The sequence below is a fragment of the Nicotiana sylvestris genome, chromosome 9, assembly GCF_000393655.2.
Source record: "Nicotiana sylvestris chromosome 9, ASM39365v2, whole genome shotgun sequence".
NCBI lineage: Eukaryota > Viridiplantae > Streptophyta > Magnoliopsida > Solanales > Solanaceae > Nicotiana > Nicotiana sylvestris.
In genome coordinates, this window is record NC_091065.1 from 17,710,370 (window position 1) to 17,731,763 (window position 21,394).

The 21,394-nt window shown below is 37.3% G+C and overlaps 1 protein-coding gene and 1 long non-coding RNA gene across 2 annotated transcripts; both read left to right on the forward strand.

Annotated features, from left to right (window-relative positions):
- Positions 1-281: 281 nt before the first annotated feature.
- LOC104229011 (uncharacterized) lies at positions 282-2,234 on the forward strand. Its single transcript, XR_711500.2, has 3 exons — positions 282-524; positions 1,598-1,662; positions 1,832-2,234. It is a non-coding gene; the product is annotated as an uncharacterized lncRNA (long non-coding RNA).
- A 7,026-nt stretch (positions 2,235-9,260) lies between these two features.
- On the forward strand, positions 9,261-11,173 carry LOC104229010 (mannan endo-1,4-beta-mannosidase 1-like). Its single transcript, XM_009781573.2, has 5 exons — positions 9,261-9,596; positions 9,904-10,098; positions 10,226-10,348; positions 10,441-10,643; positions 10,727-11,173. The coding sequence occupies exons 1-5, from the start codon at positions 9,261-9,263 to the stop codon at positions 11,103-11,105; spliced, it is 1,236 nt and encodes a 411-aa protein (XP_009779875.1). The 3' UTR covers positions 11,106-11,173.
- Positions 11,174-21,394: the final 10,221 nt, after the last annotated feature.

Below are 21,394 nucleotides of genomic sequence, written 5' to 3' on the forward strand. Positions count from 1 at the left end.
ATGTATATCTATTTAGCCTGTACAAAATATTGTATACCGTATGACTCGACATACACGTGCTCGAGAAACTAGTTTATTAAATAGCATAGGTTTATATAGTAAGTACCTTTTTGACAATATCCTTGATACTATTTCGCTAGCGATATCCTTTTTGATATGAGTACATGGAGTCGATTGTACTTATACGGCGACACTTATTTACGGACTCTTGCAATAAATAACGCTGAATATTAAGTTTCTTGACATTTTTAAACAAATGTCATAAAAATGAGACTGTTAATAAAGACTGTCATAAAATTTTGTGACTTTTGATTTAAATGTCACAATATTAGTCAGAGTTAAACGACTTTTATAATTAAGAGTTGGGATTTAACTACAAAAATAAAGAAATAAAGTAGTAGTAAATAGTAGAACTAAATTTCAATTTCGAGTTATCCCAACGCCGACCAGTCACCTTCTTCTCCGTCTGCCGAGATCCAAGCATGTGGAACGACAGATCGCCGCTCATCCCCCGACATCTGTTGGTAACCAATCTCGTCTTTGTCACCTTATTTTATCCAATCTCACGAGAAGCGAAACCCTAGAGGACCCTCAATTCTCTCCTCAAATGATTTACAAACTAAGGAGAAAGAATTGAGACCCAAATATGAAGCTAATCAGAAGTTTTCTTTTGCTCTTTGCACATTCTGGCTCTTAATCGATAAATCTGCCTTATTCTTTAGTTCAAGTGAAATAAATTTGGTATTATTGCAATAATTTATTTGTATAAAGTTATTACCACCATAAGTCTTCTATGAATAAAGGGGATTAGGATTTTTATTCTAAAGTTGAGCAATTTGTTCTTCATCAAGTTATTTTTGCTCTTTAGATTAGTGATTGTATATGTTTGAAATTCAAGTCATTATTTCTATAATACAAGACATGTCCATGAATATATATAATTGCAGTTGTAGATTAGTATACTTTGCTAGTTTGTAGCCCAGAAACTCCCGCTGTAAATTGGGTATTTACAACCTGCTTGAGAATCCCCAGTAAATATTAGTATTGTATTTTTGTAGCCTTTAAAATTCTACAAAAGCAGACATTGGATATTGGATTGCTATATCATAGTGGTTGTTATGGTAAGCCTTTCACCCTGTTACTTTTAGATGATTTTTTATACTATTAATATGTTGTTTAGTCATTCCTAATTTAAGAAGGAACTTAGTGTTGTTTCTTCTTGGTTATTGGTAGAGAATGCTTCAATTTACCTTTATTTACTGCTAGAATATTTTAATACTCTTTGAATCTAAACACAATATTATTTGCTATAGTGAAACTTGATTAATAAAGGTAGTGCAAAAACAGAGGAGATTGATTCAATTATGAGCTGTTTATTATATATATTAACCCAATTAAATTATGAGAATTTCACTTGGTTTGCTTGGGAATGGTTGAGTTCTTTTATTAGGAATAGTATGCTTTTGCTCTTGTATAGAGAAAACACGTCTAGGAGATTTTGGTATCATTGTCGTGGATCTTTTCTTTTCATGTATCCATGAACAGGTATGGATTGTTGCTTAGTGTTTAATGTGAGTTGTTATCTTCTTTACTGAAGGTTAAGAATTGAGCCCGTGACCGCCACTATGAGACATAGAATCCACTCTCCTCATGTGACTAAAGGTACTTTTCTTGTTATTAGTGCTAATCACATTTTTATTTGACGAGGGAGTTGCATGTAGTTCATTTCTTGTATCAAGTATAAAAATTATTTGCTAACTGTTAGAGACTATTTTACATCTTTACTTTTGACTTACTGCCAGAAACTTTTCTCTCATTTTCTTCATCATAGGTCATATGCAAAAATTAAGAGTATGTTTGGTGAAAAAGTGCCTCCATAGAGATTCCAGTTCCCTCTGTAGATGAAGGCTCACTATGACTAAGCAAAAAACCAATGTAGAGTCTGGTGAAGAGGGTATATAGATACCGGTTTCTGTTCTGCATGAAGGTTCACCAGAAGACCAGTAAAGAATGAGTGTTCTTGTAGTTGTCTGTCTGACATCTTGACTTGATTTTCAGATAGTGTTCTTTGTTTGTTTTGAAGATGTATTAAGGAACCTTTTATCATGTACTAGAACTATTATTGGATGGTGTGTATGAGACTTCAAAGCAGATATGTTAGTGCTTTGAATTTAAGTTTAATTTGTGTAGTATGACATTTGTAGAATCAAGTTGAATATGTGATTGTTGTATCATCTTAAAATTTATTTATTTTTTAATATACAAAAAGAAAAAGAAAAAACTAGGCCTACAAAAGGTTTCTTGTAGTGATACTACACTTTTGTATATTCTTCTGTAGGTTCTAAGCTGGTACCAGTGGGACCCAGGAGTCTCCTTAGGAGAATTTGCTTGAAAACTCAAGAAAGAGCTTGTAGTTAAGAGTATCTCTTTCAATTAAATTAACAAAGCATAAACTCTCTTAGCTAGTAATCACATAAGAAGATTTAGCTCACATAATGAGAACATCATATCAGAAACAAAAACTAGTAGAAAATGTATCTTGTAGTTAAGAGTGAAGGTATCTGGTTCATTCCACCTTATTCCTTGGTGATTACGGTTTAACAAATGTATATATGCAGACTAATTAATAAGGACTATATAACCCTCAAGGTCTTGGGCACAGCTAACAAGTGGAACAAGATCTTGAAGGACTGACAATTCCTAGCTCTCTATATATTTTTTTACAGCAAATATATAAAAATAAAATTAGGGAGTGAGTGACACTGTCTAAAGGGCCAAAAAAAGCTAGGATTTGTCAGTCCTTCATAAAATATTTTTTTAATTAGTTATCTATTTTTTGTCGAGCCGTGGAAACAGTCTCTTACAGAAATACAGGGTAAGGCTGCGTACGATAAACCCATGTGGTTCAGCCCTTCCCCGAACCCAACGCATAACGAAAGCTTAGTGCATCGGGCTGCCCTTTTTTAATCTATCTTTTGAGGCTTTATATCTGAGACACCCTTCCTAAAAGGCGGTCAAGAAATCTTTAGGTGTATTCAAGTTTTGTTTGTATTGTAATATTTCGCAATTTATTACCAAAAAAATAATCTTAGTGAAGAAACTATTTCTTACATATAAGTAGATTATTCATGACCTATTAGACCTTTTTATTAGTTCATATAAGAAAAAATATTTATTTTTTATAATTAATATTTATTTTCAAAATTTCAAAATATGTAATTATTATTTGTACGATCATACATGACACTAGAGTTATATTACTTTATGACGATGCAGTTTTTTAAATTTGCTATATTGTCTAATTATTGAAGTGTGATACTACAATCTTAGTAACTAGTGAAAAGAGACATTACCCACTATTGCTTTTAACCTTTTTCGTAAATATATTTAGCTGCTTTGGAGTGGCTGAAAACAAGAAGTTAAGTGATGATGTCCATCCCATTGATAAAAGTTTTTTTTGGTTTGACAGTTAACCTTGTTGATTTGGTTTGGTTTGATAGCCAACCTTGTTGAATTTCTTTGGTTTGGTAGCTAACTTTGTTGAATTGTGAAAAGTGTGTGTAAATTGTCAAATATGGTAGGCTTTAGAGAGTGAAGCTTTGGCTATAAAAGGAGAGCTTCAACTCTCATTTCCACATACCAACAAAGAGAGAAAGAAAGAGTGAGGTTTCACAGATAAGGTATAAGAAAATAGTTTGTGAGGAAATTAGAGAGTGAGCGATTTTGTAGTAAGGTGAAAATATCAAAAGAGGGTTATTTCTTTTGAGTGTTGTAGTGGTCTTTGGAGTATTTTACTCGGATCTACAAAGTGTAAAATTCCTTGCTATAATGATATTAGTTGCTCGTTTCAGGGCCGTAGTTTTTCCCTTATTCAAAAGGGTTTTCCACGTAAAAATCTTGGTGTTGTTGTCACTCTTTTATTCTTGTTAATTATCGTATCTCGGTGCTACGTTATTATTCCACTTTTAATGCCATGAACATTATTTCTGTGGGGGTTTATTCCCAACAATGGTATCAGGGCATGGGTTCTGCTCGTACACTGAAATACTATTCACTGTCGGTAGTACTATACTCGGTGAAAAATAAAAATGTCCGGAGTAAATTACGAGGTAGCAAAATTCAACGGAGATAACGGTTTCTCAACATGGCAAAGAAGGATGAGGGATTTGCTCATCCAACAAGGATTACACAAGGTACTAGATGTTGATGCCAAAAAGCCTGATACCATGAAAGCTGAGGATTGGGCTGACTTGGATGAAAGAGCTGCTAGTGCAATCAGGTTGCACTTATCAGATGATGTGGTAAATAACATCATTGATGAAGACATTGCACGTGAAATTTGGACAAGGTTGGAAAGCCTATACATGTCCAAAACGTTGACAAATAAATTATACCTGAAGAAGCAATTATACGCCCTACATATGAGTGAAGGTACGAATTTTTTGTCACATTTAAATGTGTTTAACGGACTGATCACATAGCTTGCCAACCTCGGAGTGAAATCGAGGAAGAAGATAAAGCCATCTTGCTAGTGAACTCGTTGCCATCTCCATACGATAATTTGGCAACAACCATCCTGCACGGTAAGACTACTATTGAGTTGAAAGATGTCACATCGGCTCTTCTACTCAATGAGAAGACGAGAAAGAAGCCTGAAAATCAAGGTCAGACTCTCATCACAGAAGGTAGAGGCAGGAGTTATCAAAGGAGTTCGAGTAACTATGGTAGATCCGGAGCTCGTGGGAAGTCAAAGAACCGATTCAAATCAAGATCCAGAAATTGCTACAACTGTGATCAACCAAGTCACTTCAAAAGAGATTGCCCAAATCCAAGGAAGGGCAAAGGTGAAACCAGTGGTCAGAAGAATGACAACAACACAACGCCATGGTGCAAAATAATGATAATGTTGTCCTTTTTATAAATGAGGAAGAGGAATGCATGCACCTGTCAGGTCTAGAGTCGGAATGGGTGGCCGACACAGCGACATCTTACCATGCCACACCAGTAAGAGATCATTTTTGCAGATATGTAGCAGGTGATTTCGGTATAGTGAGAATGGGTAACACAAGTTACTCAAAAATTGCGGGGATTGGTGACATTTGTATCAAGACAAATGTCAGATGCACATTGGTTCTAAAGGATGTGCGGCATGTACCTAATTTGTGAATGAACTTGATCTCAGGAATTGCTTTAGACCGAGATGGATACGAGAACTATTTTGCAAATCAAAAGTGGAGACTCACTAAGGGATCATTGGTGATTGCAAAGGGAGTTGCTCGCGGCACGTTGTACAGGACAAATGCAAATATATGCCAAGGTAAATTGAACGCGGCACAAGATGAGATTTCTGCAGATTTGTGGCACAAAAGAATGAGTCATATGAGCAAAAAGGGATTGCAGATTCTTGCCAAGAAATCACTCATTTCTTATGCTAAAGGTACAACAGTAAAACCTTGTGACTACTGTTAATTTAGTAAGCAACATAAAGTCTCATTTCAGACGTCTAAAAGAAAATTGAATATACTTGATTTAGTATATTCTGATATTTGCGGCCCAATGGAAATTGAACTAATGGGCGGTAACAAATATTTTGTTACTTTTATTGATGATGCTTCACGAAAATTATGGGTTTATATTTTGAAAACCAAAGATCAGGTTTTTCAAGTTTTTCAGAAGTTTCATGCTCTAGTAGAAAGGGAGACGGGTCGAAAGCTAAAGCGTCTCCGAAGTGACAATGGAGGTGAGTACACTTCAAGGGAATTTGAAGAGTATTGTTCAAGTCATGGGATCAGACATGAAAAGACAGTTCCTGGAACCCCACAGCACAATGGCGTAGCCGAGAGGATGAACCGCACCATTGTGGAGAAGGTGAGAAGCATGCTCAGAATGGCTAAACTGCCTAAGTCATTCTGGGGTGAAGCAGTTCAGACAGCCTGTTACCTGATCAATAGGAGTCCATCAGTTCCGTTGGCGTTTGAAATCCCAGAGAGAGTCTGGACCAACAAGGAGGTGTCCTACTCGCATCTGAAGGTGTTCGGTTGCAGAGCTTTTGCACATGTACCAAAAGAGCAGAGAACAAAGCTGGATGATAAATCTATTCCCTGCATATTTATCGGATATGGAGATGAAGAGTTCGGGTACAGACTGTGGGATCCTGTAAAGAAGAAGGTCATCAGAAGTAGAGATGTAGTCTTCCGAGAAAGTGAAGTTGGAACTGCTGCTGATATGTCAGAAAAGGCGAAGAATGGTATAATTCCTAACTTTGTTACTATTCCTTCTACTTCTAACAATCCCACAAGTGCAGAAAGTACGACCGACGAGGTTGCCGAGCAGGGGGAGCAACCTGGTGAGGTTATTGAGCAGGGGGAGCAACTTGATGAAGGTGTCGAGGAAGTGGAGCACCCCACTCAGGGAGAAGAACAACCTCAACCTCTGAGGAGATCAGAGAGGCCAAGGGTAGAGTCATGCAGGTACCCTTCCACAGAGTATGTCCTCATCAGTGATGAGGGGGAGCCAGAAAGTCTTAAGGAGGTGTTGTCCCATCCAGAAAAGAACCAGTGGATGAAAGCTATGCAAGAAGAGATGGAATCTCTACAGAAAAATGGCACATACAAGCTGGTTGAACTTCCAAAGGGTAAAAGACCACTCAAATGCAAATGGGTCTTTAAACTCAAGAAAGATGGAAATGGCAAGCTGGTCAGATACAAAGCTCGATTGGTGGTTAAAGGCTTCGAACAGAAGAAAGGTATTGATTTTGATGAAATTTTCTCACCTGTTGTCAAAATGACTTCTATTTGAACAATTTTGAGCTTAGCAGCTAGCCTAGATCTTGAAGTGGGCAGTTGGATGTGAAAACTGCATTTCTTCATGAAGATTTGGAAGAGGAGATTTATATGGAGCAGGCAAAAGGATTTGAAGTAGTTGGAAAGAAACACATGGTGTGCAAATTGAATAGAAGTCTTTACGGATTGAAGCAGGCACCAAGCCAGTGGTATATGAAGTTTGACTCATTCATGAAAAGTCAAACATACCTAAAGACCTATTCTGATCCATGTGTATACTTCAAAAGATTTTCTGAGAATAATTTTATTATATTGTTGTTGTATGTGGATGACATGTTAATTGTAGGAAAAGACAAGGGATTGATAGCAAAGTTAAAGGGAGATCTGTCCAAGTCATTTGATATGAAGGACTTGGGCCCAGCACAACAAATTCTAGGGATGAAGATAGTTCGAGAGCGAACAAGCAGAAAGTTGTGGCTATCTCAGGAGAAGTACATTGAACGTGTACTGGAACGCTTCAACATGAAAAGTGCTAAGCCAATCAGTACACCTCTTGCTGGTCATCTAAAGTTGAGCAAGAAGATGTGTCCTACAAAAGTGGAGGAGAAAGGGAACATAGCTAAAATTCCTTATTCTTCAACAGTCGGAAGTTTAATGTATGCAATGGTATGCACTAGACCTGATATTGCTCACGCAGTTGGTGTTGTCAGCAGGTTTCATGAAAATCTCGGAATAGAACATTGGGAAGCATTCAAGTGGATACTCAAGTACCTGAGAGGTACCACGAGAGATTGTCTCTACTTTGGAGGATCTGATCCAATCTTAAAGGGCTATACAGATGCTGATATGGCATGTGACATTGATAATAGAAAATCCACTACTGGATATTTGTTTACATTTTCAGGGGGAGCTATATCATGGCAGTCGAGGTTGCAGAAGTGTGTTGCACTCTCTACAACTGAAGCGGAGTATATTGCCGCTACCGAAGCTGGCAAGGAGATGATATGGTTGAAACGGTTCCTTCAAGAGCTTGGATTGCATCAAAAGGAGTATGTCGTCTATTGTGACAGTCAAAGTGCAATAGACCTTAGCAAGAACTCTATGTACCATGCAAGGACCAAACACATTGACGTGAGATATCATTGAATTCGAGAAATGGTAGATGATGAATCTCTAAAAGTCTTGAAGATTTCTATAAGTGAGAATCCCGCAGATATGCTGACCAAGGTGGTACCAAGGAACAAGTTCGAGCTATGCAAAGAACTTTCCAGCATGCACTCAAACTAGAAGACAATGCTACCTCCTCTAGATGAATGAGACTGGAGGGGGAGATTGATGATGTCCATCCCATTGAAGAAGTATTAGGCATGTGCCTAATAAAAGTTTTCTTTGATTTGGTAGCCAACCTTGTTGACTTGGTTTGGTTTGGTAGCCAACCTTGTTGAATTTCTTTGGTTTGGTAGCCAACTTTGTTGAATTGTGAAAAGTGTGTGTAAATTGTCAAATATGGTAGACTTTAGAGAGTGAAGCTTTGGCTATAAAAGGAGAGCTTCAACTCTCATTTTCACACACCAACAAAGAGAGAAAGAAAGAATGAGGTTTCACAGATAAGGTATAAGAAAATAGTCTGTGAGGAAATTAGAGAGTGAGCGATATTGTAGTAAGGTGAAAATATCAAAAGAGGGTTATTTCTTTTGAGTGTTGTAGTGGTCTTTGGAGTATTTTACTCGGATCTACAAAGTGTAAAATTCCTTGCTGTAGTGATATCAGTTGCTCGTTTCAGGGCCGTGGTTTTTCCCTTATTCAAAAGGGTTTTCCACGCAAAAATCTTGGTGTTGTTGTCACTCTTTTATTCTTATTAATTATCGTATCTCGGTGCTACGTTATTATTCCGCTTTTACCGTGAATATTATTTCTGTGGGGGTTTATTCCCAACATTAAGAACTTCCAATTGGACATTCTCCTTATCCAAATAAAATAACTCATATGATATTAGCAAATCTAACCAACCTTTTCCTACTTGCAATTACTTGAATACAACGTTTCAATATATTGCATCATCAAATCTTGTACTGATCAAATATTAAAAGACAACAATGGATGCAATACATCACCCATACTACACCAGCTTTCAACCTTTTAATTTCTTTTTCCTTTTCTTTTATATTTTTTCTTTTTTTCCCCCATAATCTATCAGTATAATTCTTTCAACAGATCTTTGTCTTTCTGATTTAACCAAATAACTGCTTTCCTCTTAATTCCATCAACATCCCATGATACCTTTTAAAAATAAAATATTTTCAGTTAAACATACCAAATTTCAGTTTCCATCCACTAGGAAATTCTTCTTAGTTCTTGCAAGTTTTGCTATTTTTAGTAAATTTCCTCATCCTCAACTCATTATAAAAGCCTACAATAAGTGATCTCTAGCCTATCACATTTCTTCTATTCACTAAAGAAAACTAAACTAACTACAAAATGTCTTTTACAAGAACAATCTGTATCTCTGGGCTCTTGCTCTTGTTCCTAACTCTCGCATGTGAAGCTAGGGTTCCAACAAATACTAATGCAGGGTTCATAGCAGTGAATGGTGCTCATTTTGAACTCAATGGATCGCCCTTTTTATTCAATGGTTTCAACTCGTATTGGTTGATGCATGTTGCTGCTGAACCTAGTGAGAGGTACAAAGTCACTGAGGTTCTTAAAGATGCATCTGCTGCTGGTCTTTCTGTTTGTCGCACGTGGGCTTTTAGTGATGGAGGTGACAGAGCATTGCAAATATCACCTGGAGTTTACGATGAACGTGTCTTTCAGGTAAAGGTTTATGTTCAGTGCACTAAGAATTTTTATATTATCAAGTTAAGTTGATCTACAGCAACATGTATTGCATATTAAGTCTGACATATTAACCTAGAAAATAGAATAATAACCTAGTATAAATAGTAAAATTACATTGATAATGTGAAAATCTTTTGCACCTAGTTCGGTATATAAATTAAATTACTTGACTAAATATTTCCTGGTTTAGTTGTAAAAGCAACACAATTTGAATCAATAGCTAGATACTTATTTTAATTATTTCTAAATTTAGGGTTATCATTGTATATTTTTATGGATTTAGGGGTTGGATTTTGTGATCTCGGAAGCTAAGAAATATGGTGTCCGCTTAATCTTGAGCTTTGTAAACAACTGGAACGACTTCGGAGGAAAAGCTCAATATGTTCAGTGGGCTCGAAATGCCGGAGCTCAAATTAATGGTGACGATGACTTTTATACTCATCCTATGCTCAAAGATTATTACAAGAACCATATTAAGGTATAGGCTAACAACATATAAAACTTTTTTTCACTTAAACAGCAACTATTTGATATTCGTGAAATATTGTTCTTTACCTACATATATAAGATGGCTAATAATTTTATGTTTTTGTGAATCGCTACAGAAAGTTATTACAAGATTCAACACCATTACTAGAGTTGCTTACAGAGATGATCCAACAATCATGGCATGGGAACTCATTAATGAACCACGCGACCAAGCTGACTACTCTGGAAAAACTGTCAATGTGAGGTCCAATTAATACCTTTTAAGTAATTCATTTCCAAATTAATTGAATATTTGAATATCTATGACTGATTTTTTGGTGTATCATTACAGGCTTGGGTTCAAGAAATGGCAAGTTTTGTAAAGTCAGGAGACAAAAAACATTTGTTGGAGATAGGAATGGAGGGATTTTATGGTGATTCAGTTCCTGAAAGGAAGCAAGTTAATCCCGGTTATCAAGTGGGAACAGATTTCATCAGCAACCATCTTATCAATGAGATTGATTTTGCCACTATTCATGCATACACTGACCAATGGTATATTAACAGCTTTTTTCCTCACAAGTTCACATGTTTTTATTGTAATGCCTTATAAATGACTTGATTGTATAAATTTATAGGGTATCAGGACAAAACGATGAAGCACAATTAGCATGGATGCAAAGGTGGGTGACAAGCCATTGGGAAGATGCAAAAACTATACTAAAGAAACCTCTAGTTCTATCTGAATTTGGCAAGTCTAGCAGAGGTCAAGGATACAGCCTTAGTTCAAGAGACACATTCATGGGTAGTGTATATAAAAATATCTACAATTTGGCAAAAGAAGGGGGAACCATGGCAGGAAGCTTAGTATGGCAACTAATGGCACAAGGAATGGAGAATTATGAGGATGGTTATTGTATTGTTTTGGGACAAAACCCTTCAACTGCAGGAATAATTTCAGGTCAATCGCATGCCATGACAGCTTTGGCTAATCTAGTTCATAACCCTTTAGAGTGAAGGCATGAAGATTATTATTACGAAGGATACCAAAGAAAATAAGTTCTATAATTGGTTCTTCGATTAGATTATTTTCCTGATTTACAATAATCATTTTATAATAGGATATTTGAGTGGTTTTAATTCCATGTGAAGTTGATAAAACTCAAGAATGTAATTGCATAAATGAAAAAGGAACGTTATGGTTTTGTCTTCCTATTTTTTAGTTTGAGTACAAGTTTATTATATGTGCATCTCAGTTTGATTTTTACAAATTGGTTAATTTACAAGTTAAAGTACAAAATTAAATTATGTTGTAATAAGAATATGATATCATGTAGTTCTCACATAATAAAAAAAAATTAATAAATTGAACTTTCACATTTATATACAATACTAGAGAAATTAACTTAAATAGTCATAGCAAGTCAATGGGGATTCACTGTTAAACCACGCGTTTACTATCATAATGATGGATATTTTGTAATCAAATTCCACATCTTAGAAGACAGGGATGAGGTGATATATTCGGGGCCGCACGCTATCAATAACCAACCTGTTATTGTCAAAGCTTGGGAGGCAGGTTTTAATTTCTATGAAGAAGTGTTGAGAACTATTCCATTATTATGGGTTAAGCTACAAAACCTTCCTTTCAACTGCTGGAGTATGGAATCAATGACCAGAATTGGGAGTGGACTTGGCAACCCTTTGTATGCTGACTACTGCACTACTAAAATACAAAGGATTTCTTATGCCCATATGCTTATTGAGATGGATGTTACAAAACCATTACCTCAACTGATGATTATGGTTGAGGATCCCAATGGTAGGATATTTTGAAAAAGGGGAGAATAACAATACTGGCTATACTGGAACACAGGGTAGCTGAAGGTAAATCTAGTCAAATTATAAATAAAGTGGCATCAGGTTGGCAATGGTGTCATAACTATTTGCCAAATAGTAGGGATAGTATGGGATCCTAATATGGTGGACGTAGCAATAATAGTGTGTGTGTGTGTGTATATATATATATATATATATATATATATATATATAATGTCAGTATATTCATTGCTGCATCAAAGCACCATATAGAAACATTGTCTGCAGTTTATGGTCTTCATACCATTGTTGATAGAAGGGAACTTTGGGTTGAACTAAGACAAGTAAAGAGTGTTGTGCATGACCCTTGGTTGATCATGGGAGATTTCAATGCTATCTTACACGCTGATGATAGAATCAATGGGAGCATAGTTCAAGAAGCTGAAATCATGGACTTTGAGGCATTTCTGTTCGACACTAAACTTGCAGAGATGAAAACTATTGGCAGGCAATACACTTGGTCCAATAGTCATGTCTACAGCAAGATAGATAGAGCTATAGTAAACTCTGAATGGCTGATTAAATGGCCTCACATAGAAGTAGAAGCTATGGACCCCTATTTCTCTGACCATTCTCCTCTGTGCATCCAGCTCGATAGCCAAGGAAAGAGAGGGCCCAAACCTTTCAGATTCCTCAACCACTTAATAAAGCACCAGAGATTCTTACAAATAGTTGAGGAGACCCGGGGGGATAGAAGATCATGTGCCTAGCCTAAAGAGGGTTGGCTGAAACTGAAGAGTATGAAGCAAGCCAGGACGATGTTAAATACTACAGAGTTTTCAAATATAGAGGAGAAAGTTCAAAATGCGAGGCAACAACTGTGTGAATTGCAGGAACAAATGAGGGATTTTCACCACCCTCCTGATTTATTTTGCAAAGAAAAAGACTTGAAGTTAAACTTAGAGAAGTCGTGTATGGTTAAGGAGACTATAAATCTACAAGTCTGAGTCCAATGGCTGAAGCTTGGGAATTCCAACACTGCATAGGTTTTTCCAAACATGAAGAACAGGAGTGCACACAATCATATCAAAAGATTAGTGAATCAATGTGGGGATGCCGTAGTACAGACAGAGGAGGGGATTACCGAAGAAATCACTAGGTTTTACAAGAATCTGCTGGGATCTGCTGCTAATGAGCTACCTGTTATTAACCTTACTATAATGGCAGCTGGTCCAGTATTGAATAGAACTGACCAAGAGCAACTCATAAAGCCTATCACTAGAGATGAAATATACAAAGCACTCACTGACATTGATGATTTGAAAGCACCTGGTTGCGATGGATTTAATGCATGTTTTTTCAAAAATGCTTGGCCCATTATTGGGGAGCAAGTCTCAGGAACAATAATAAATTTCTTCAAGGGATAGAAACTTTACAAAGCAATTAATTGTACTACAGTTACTTTGATACCAAAGGTGAAAAACTCCTCAACAATCAAGGAGTTCAGGCCGATCTCTTGTTGCACCATACTTTACAAACTAATCTCTAAAGTTTTAACTAATAGGTTGCAGGGGATAATGACTATATTGGTTGATAATAGTCAAGCTGTTTTTGTACCGGGGAGAGTAATTACTGATAATATCTTATTAAGCCATGAGCTAGTCAAAGGCTATGGAAGAAAAGGAATTTTCCCAAGGTGTATGCTTAAAGTAGATATGCAAAAGGCCTGCGACTCTATTGAATGGGATTTTCTAGAACAGATTTTGGAGAGCATGAATATTCCAGCAACCTTCATAGCTTGGGTAATGGTTTGCATCAAATTTGTATCATACTCAATATTGATAAATGCACCAACCAAGCTTTTTGAGGCAAAGAAAGGACTGAGACAAGGGACCCCCTCTCCCCTTATTTATTTGTCCTGTCAATGGAATATATGTGCAGGGCCTTGAGGAGACTAGGACAAAATCCAAATTTCAATTTCCATCCACGATGTGAAAAGATGCAACTTATACAGCAAGGATTTGCTAATGATTTACTGCCTTGTTGTAGAAGGGATGTGATCTATGTCCAGAGATTTGTTGAAGTTTGGCAAAATGCCAAAGTCCCACATTGGTTGGGAGTTAAGTTTGGGGGGGATTTTTCCCCTATAAAAGAAGGCCTAATGTTTAGGATTGAAATACACCTCTCATTTGCCTTCTCATCTGTTTAAGGCATTTGTATCTTCTCTCTTTAGTATTATTTCACTTGTATTTTTGGAGTGAAATAAAATATTGGTTGTGTCCGAGGAGTAGGCAAAATTAGCCGAACCTCGTAAATTCTGGTGTTCCCTTTATTGTTGCTTTATTGTCTTATTTATTATTTGGTGGCTGTCATAATTTTTGGTATAGTAGTTGTGACTTATTCACACTATATACATTTGGCTTCCGCAACAATTGGTATCAGAGCCAAGGTACTGTCTAAGTATGCTCTGTGGTTGCAGCATAGTCTGATCTTCCACATCAGAAAAGATTTATCTTGGTAACTGTGTCAAGATTCTGTCTTAGTATGCTCTGTGGTTGCAGCTTAGTCTGATCTTCCACACCAGAAAGGAAATAATCTTGATTTGTGTCGTCAGCTATTAAATAATATTTGTGTCAAAGATGGGAGACAATAAACAAGAAGAATCTACATCAAGTGTCAACAATACGTCATCATTGGCATCTTCGCTTATGACAAGAATTGTGTCAAATGCGAAATTTGCGGTAGAAATATTTGACGGGTCCGGACATTTTGGGATGTGGCAAGGCGAGGTTCTAGATGTCCTTTTTCAACAAGGGCTAGATCTTGCTATTGAAGAAAAGAGACCAGATGCTATTGGAGAAGAAGATTGGAGAATTATCAATCGTGTTGCTTGCGGTACCATTCGATCCTACCTTGCTAGAGAGCAGAAATATCCATACACAAAGGAAACTTCTGCAAGTAAATTATGGAAAGCACTGGAGGATAAATTTTTGAAGAAAAACAGTCAAAATAAATTGTACATGAAGAAGAGACTGTTTCACTTCACCTATGTTCCTGGTACCACGATGAATGAACATATCACCAGTTTCAATAAGTTGGTCACAGATTTGCAAAATATGGATACAACTTATGATGATGGTGACTTGGCCTTGATGTTGTTGGCGTCACTTCCTGATGAGTACGAGCACCTTGAAACTACTCTACTCCATGGAAATGACGAAGTTTCTCTCAGAGAAGTTTGTTCGGCTTTGTACAGCTATGAACAAAGAAAGCGAGAAAAACAGAAGGGCGGAGAAGGAGAAGCACTATTTGTGAGGGGTCGTCCTCAAAGTCAAACGAGGACAAAGAAGGGAAGATCCAAGTCAAGATCCAGACCCAGCAAAGATGAATGTGCCTTTTGTCGAGAAAAAGGGCACTGGAAGAAAGACTGTCCGAAGTTGAAGAATAAGGCCAAACATAACAATGGAAAGGCCATTATGGATTCAAATGTAGCTGATTGTGATGATTCAGACTTCTCATTAGTTACAACAGAGTCATTAACATCATCAGACATATGGTTGATGGACTCGGCTTGTAGCCATCATATGTGTCCCAACAGGGACTGGTTTGTGGAATTTCAAGAAGGAGAATATGGAGTCATCCACACAGCGGATAACAGCCCTCTTACCTCATATGGCATTGGTTCAATACGATTAAGGAACCATGATGGAATGATCAGAACATTAACAGATGTTCGATATGTACCGGATTTGAAGAAGAATCTCATCTCTGTGGGAGCCCTAGAATCAAAAGGGTTCAAAATCATTGCAGAAAATGGAGTGATGAGAGTATGCTCCGGTGCACTAGTGGTAATGAAGGCTAATCGGAAGAATAATAATATGTACCGCTATCGTGGCAGTACAGTTATTGGGACAGTGACAGTGACATCCAGTGACGACAAAGAGGCAGAAGCAACCAAGCTATGGCACATGCGCTTGGGACATGCTGGAGGAAAATCCTTGAAAACTCTATCAGATCAAGGATTGTTAAAAGGAGTCAAGGCTTGCAACTTGGAGTTTTGTGAGCATTGTGTCAAAGGGAAACAGACAAGGGTTAAATTTGGTACAGCGATCCATAATACTAAAGGCATTTTGGATTATGTACACTCTGATGTTTGGGGTCCTTCCAAAACACCTTCATTGGGTGGGAAGCACTATTTTGTAACCTTTGTTGATGATTTTTCTCGAAGAGTGTGGGTGTATACAATGAAAAACAAAGATGAAGTGCTAGGAATTTTTCTCAAATGGAAGACGATGGTGGAAAATCAAACAGGCAGGAGAATCAAGTGTATTCGCACAGACAATGGAGGTGAATACAAAAATGATCATTTCAATAAGGTCTGTGAAAATGATGGCATCGTCCGACACTTCACTGTTAGACATACACCACAACAGAATGGAGTGGCAGAACGTATGAACCGGACCTTGCTGGAGAAGGTACGGTGTATGTTGTCCAATGCTGGCTTGGGCAAAGAATTTTGGGCTGAGGCAATTACATATGCATGCCACCTCATTAATCGTCTACCATCTGCTGCTATTGATGGCAAGACACCATTTGAAAAATGGTATGGAAAACCTGCTGTAGATTATAACTCTTTGCACGTGTTTGGCTCAACTGCATATTATCATGTGACGGAGTCAAAATTGGATCCAAGGGCAAAGAAGGCTATTTTTATGGGAATTACTTCTGGAGTCAAAGGATATCGCTTATGGTGTCCTATGACAAAGAAAGTAATATTCAGCAGGGATGTTACCTTTGATGAATCTGCTATGGTAAATAAGGTAACAGAAGATACCAAACAAAATAAAGGTGCTTCTAAGCAGGTGGAGTTTGAGGGAAAATTTATTTTTCCTACACAAGAAGCAGAGGAGGAAACAAATGAAGATTACCCTCTGGAAGGAGAGCCAGTAGAGGAGATTCCAACTCAGGAACCTCAACAACAACTTGAATCAATAGCAACCAGCAGGCCAAAAAGAACAATAACGAAACCTTGTTCGTCTCATAGAGACGGTTGCTTGTGCAACCTCAATTGTAGCTGATGATGTTCCTACTACTTATAAAGACGCTGTCCAAAGTTCAGAAGAAGATAAGTGGAGGATTGCCATGAATGATGAAATACAGTCCCTTCATCAGAATCATACATGGAGATTGGCCAATCTCCCGAAGGGAAAGAAAGCAATTGGGTGCAAATGGGTATTTGCAAAGAAGGAAGGATTTCCTAACCAAGTAGATGTTCGCTACAAAGCAAGATTGGTGGCCAAAGGATATGCTCAAAAGGAGGGAATTGATTACAATGAAGTATTTTCTCCAGTTGTAAAACATTCCTCCATTAGAATTATGTTGGCTTTGGTAGCACAATTGGATTTGGAACTAGTTCAGATGGATGTAAAAACTGCGTTTTTACATGGAAACTTGGAGGAGGAAATCTACATGACTCAGCCAGAAGGATTCAAAGTTGCTGGAAAAGAAAATATGGTGTGCAAACTTGAAAAATCGTTGTACGGATTGAAACAATCTTCTAGACAATGGTACAAGCGATTTGACGAGTTTATGTTGCGGCAAGGGTACAAGAGAAGCAAATACGATCATTGTGTGTATTTGCACAAGCTTAAAGATGGTTCCTTTGTATATCTTCTCCTATATGTTGATGATATGTTGATAGCTTCCAAGAATTCGGAAGAAATTGATAAGTTGAAGATTCAACTGAAGAAGGAGTTCGAGATGAAGGATTTGGGTGAGGCAAAGAAAATTCTTGGCATGGAGATAATTAGAGATAGACGTTCAAAGAAACTCTGTTTATCTCAAAAGGAATATTTGAAGAGAGTACTTCAACGTTTTGGCATAGATGACAAGACTAAGCCAGTTAGTACTCCACTTGCTTCCCATTTTAAGCTAAGTACTACTATGTCGCCAATGGATGAAGCTGAACGAGAGTATATGTCAAAGGTACCATACGCAAATGTTGTTGGTAGCTTGATGTATGCAATGGTTTGCACAAGGCCTGACATTTCACAAGCTGTTGGAGTTATTAGCAGATATATGCACAATCCAGGGAAGGAGCATTGGCAAGCTGTGAAGTGGATTCTACGGTATATTCATAATACTGTAGATGTCGGGTTAGTTTTTGAGCAGGAAGACAATCAGTCTGTAGTTGGATATTGTGACTCAGATTTTGCGGGTGATCTGGACAAACGAAGATCAACTACTGGTTATGTGTTTACTTTTGCAAAGGCACCAGTTAGTTGGAAGTCTACTTTGCAGTCAACAGTTGCTTTGTCTACAACAGAGGCAGAGTACATGGCTATTACAGAGGCTGTGAAGGAGGCAATTTGGCTTCAAGGATTGCTAAAGGAGCTTGGTGTTGAACAAAAAGGTATCACAATTTTTTGTGATAGTCAAAGTGCTATTCAATTAGCGAAGAACCAAGTTTATCATGCAAGGACGAAGCACATTGATGTTCGGTATCATTTTGTACGAGAAATCATAGAAGAAGGTGGAGTCACGATGAAGAAAATTCATACTACAGAGAATCCTGCTGATATGCTGACAAAAGTGGTAACTGCGGTCAAGTTTCAACATTGTTTGGATTTGATCAACATTGTTGAACACTGAAGATTGAAGATGAAGACACAACCAAAATTTGTTATTGAGAGAAGATTGAAGATGTGGAATTTTGCCAAGGTGGAGATTTGTTGAAGTTTGGCAAAATGCCAAAGTCCCACATTGGTTGGGAGTTAAGTTTGGGGGGGATTTTTCCCCTATAAAAGAAGGCCTAATGTTTAGGATTGAAACACACCTCTCATTTGCCTTCTCATCTGTTTAAGGCATTTGTATCTTCTCTCTTTAGTATTATTTCACTTGTATTTTTGGAGTGAAATAAAATATTGGTTGTGTCCGAGGAGTAGGCAAAATTAGCCGAACCTCGTAAATTCTGGTGTTCCCTTTATTGTTGCTTTATTGTCTTATTTATTATTTGGTGGCTGTCATAATTTTTGGTATAGTAGTTGTGACTTATTCACACTATATACATTTGGCTTCCGCAACAGCTTCTAACAATTCTCTAAAGCCTCGGGCCTAATAGCAAATATGAGCAAAAGCTCAGTGTTCTTTAGAGAAGTGAATGTAGATACCCAAAAGGAGATCATGGAGTTGCTGGGTTTCTCTGAAGGGGAACTTCCTATTAGATATTTAGGAGTCCCCTTGAGCTCCAAAAGGATGACATTGATGCAATGCAAACTGCTCATAGACAATATGTTGGGAAGAATTACATCATGGACCACTAAATTCTTATCATATGCAGGGAGAACACAGTTAATAAAGTCAGTCCTTTTTTAATTCAAGTGTTCTGGTCACACGTTTTTGTATTGCCAATAAAAGTAATAAAACTTATTGAAACTACATACAGAAGATTCTTATGGATAAGGGGGACCGAGTTGTTAAGAAGGGCCTTATTAGCTTGGGACAAACTGTGCCTCCCTCAACAGGGGGACTAAATATTCTAGACATAACTGTATGGAACAAAGCTGCACTAACTAAGCTCTTATGGAGCTTATGTCACAAAAAAAGATAAGTTGTGTGTTAAATGGATAATGCTTATTATGGGAAAGACAAGGAAATTTGGGATACGATTCCAAAACAAGCATCATGGATCATGCAAAAAATAATAAAAGCTAGACAGCTTGTTGAAGAAACAGGCTATGATTGGGAAGGGCTACAAGGATGGAAGCAGTTCTCAACCAAAATGGTCTATCAAAAGATTAGGGGAACATTCCAAAAAGTCCCTTGGAAGAGATTGGTATGCAATAACTATGGATGCCCTAAGTGGATCTTCATCCTGAGATTAGTAGCACACGGAAGATTAAGCATTAAGGATAGGCTCGTCCATTGGGGTCTTAATGTCAATCCATTTTGCCCAATATGTGAGTGTTTAATCAAAAATAGGAATTTTGGTCAAAACTTTATTTTAGAAGAACTCGGGTTACTGATAATCAAGTATAGAATGAATAAAAGAAACTGACTTTGATAATAATATGATGAACAGAAGAAAGAAAAATAAATCAGTTTATTCTGATGATATTTCATGCCCTTACAAATGATCAGTCTTCTCCTTTTATAGCTATTTCTAGGTAATACATTTCGTTTCTACCATAATTGAGCCATTATTGTCAATTAATGGCATTTAATGACATTTAATGTAAAGTTACAATCAGCAATCATATTTGATTCAATATAAATTCCTTAACGTTTCCCATATTTAATGTCCAATAGTATTTTTCTATACCTTATTCTATCAGATTCATTCCCTTCCATCATCAAGAGGTTCGAGCGCCTATCCTCCTTGTTTTTTCCCTGAACATCTGCCTGTGCCTGTTGAAGCTCATGCCTCTTTGATTATTCTTCATCGCCTATCCCTCTTTGACTGGTCCACGTGTCATGCCGTGTCATCTTATAATGAATTCCATATATAAATTTAATTTTTCCCAATACAGATAGTCCCCCCACTTACCATTTATTCATCAATAGAATATTTGGGAAGTGGACCTCATTAAAGCGGGAATATTTGCCGCCATTAATTTTTCCCTGGAAGTGATGCTCCAACTATCTCTTCCATTTAATGTCCATGACACGTGGCATCTCCTGGTTGGCTATACAACCCTTCAATGCCTTTTAAGGCTTTTTATGGCTTCGCCAATTATGAAGCGTCAGTTCTCATTATGACGTTTCCATCGTTGTACCTTTTCCTTTAACGGTTGCTTCTGACTATAAATATAACTTTTAACCTTTGTCTTTTTCACAAAAGTTTTAGAATATTCAATTCTAATTTTCTTCTTCCTCGTACTACTATGTCTTCTTCAAACCCTAACCCTCAGAGAGTCCCTATTGTTAACAACCTTTCTCTTTCTCCTATTAGAAGTAGAAGAGGAGGAAGGCTTCGTAGTTTAGGATCTTCTTCATCACGAGACCCCTCTATTCCTTCATTGAGTTCTACTCCTCCTTCTAGAACTAGGGGTTCACTTTCTCAAAGATCTTTATCTAAAACTAAAGAACCCACTGAACCTCTTCGTGAATCTTTAGTGGATGAAATTGTTCCTGCAGAATTATCTTTCTACAATGATAGAGAATCCATTAGAAATCAACTGTCTTCATTAGATCATGATGATATCTACCCGACTCAAATTACTGAAGGTCTGATTTCAGTAGTTCCTAGAGATTGCCATTGGAGCCATGACTTCCCTATTATAATCCCCAATGCGAACCAAAGAATCACCTCTTATTTGACTGAGTTTTCTTTTGTTTATACATACCTTTCACGTTAGGTTTCAAACCTGCTATTCACCATGTTATCCTCGAATTCTGTCGCTTATTCGACGTCTGTTTAGGACAAATTGGCCCAATTTTGTGGAGGGCTGTTGCTTGTTTGAGTCATTTGACCAATATGGCTGGTATAC

What these genes read in the sequence shown, in the direction of transcription:
- LOC104229010 (XM_009781573.2), top strand. Translation starts at nt 9,261, where the DNA reads ATGTCTTTTACAAGAACAATCTGTATCTCTGGGCTCTTGCTCTTGTTC. An exon ending in ACGATGAACGTGTCTTTCAG is followed by an intron (nt 9,597 to 9,903) that starts GTAAAGGTTTAT and finishes TTATGGATTTAG; the next exon opens with GGGTTGGATTTTGTGATCTC. An exon ending in ACTCTGGAAAAACTGTCAAT is followed by an intron (nt 10,349 to 10,440) that starts GTGAGGTCCAAT and finishes GTATCATTACAG; the next exon opens with GCTTGGGTTCAAGAAATGGC.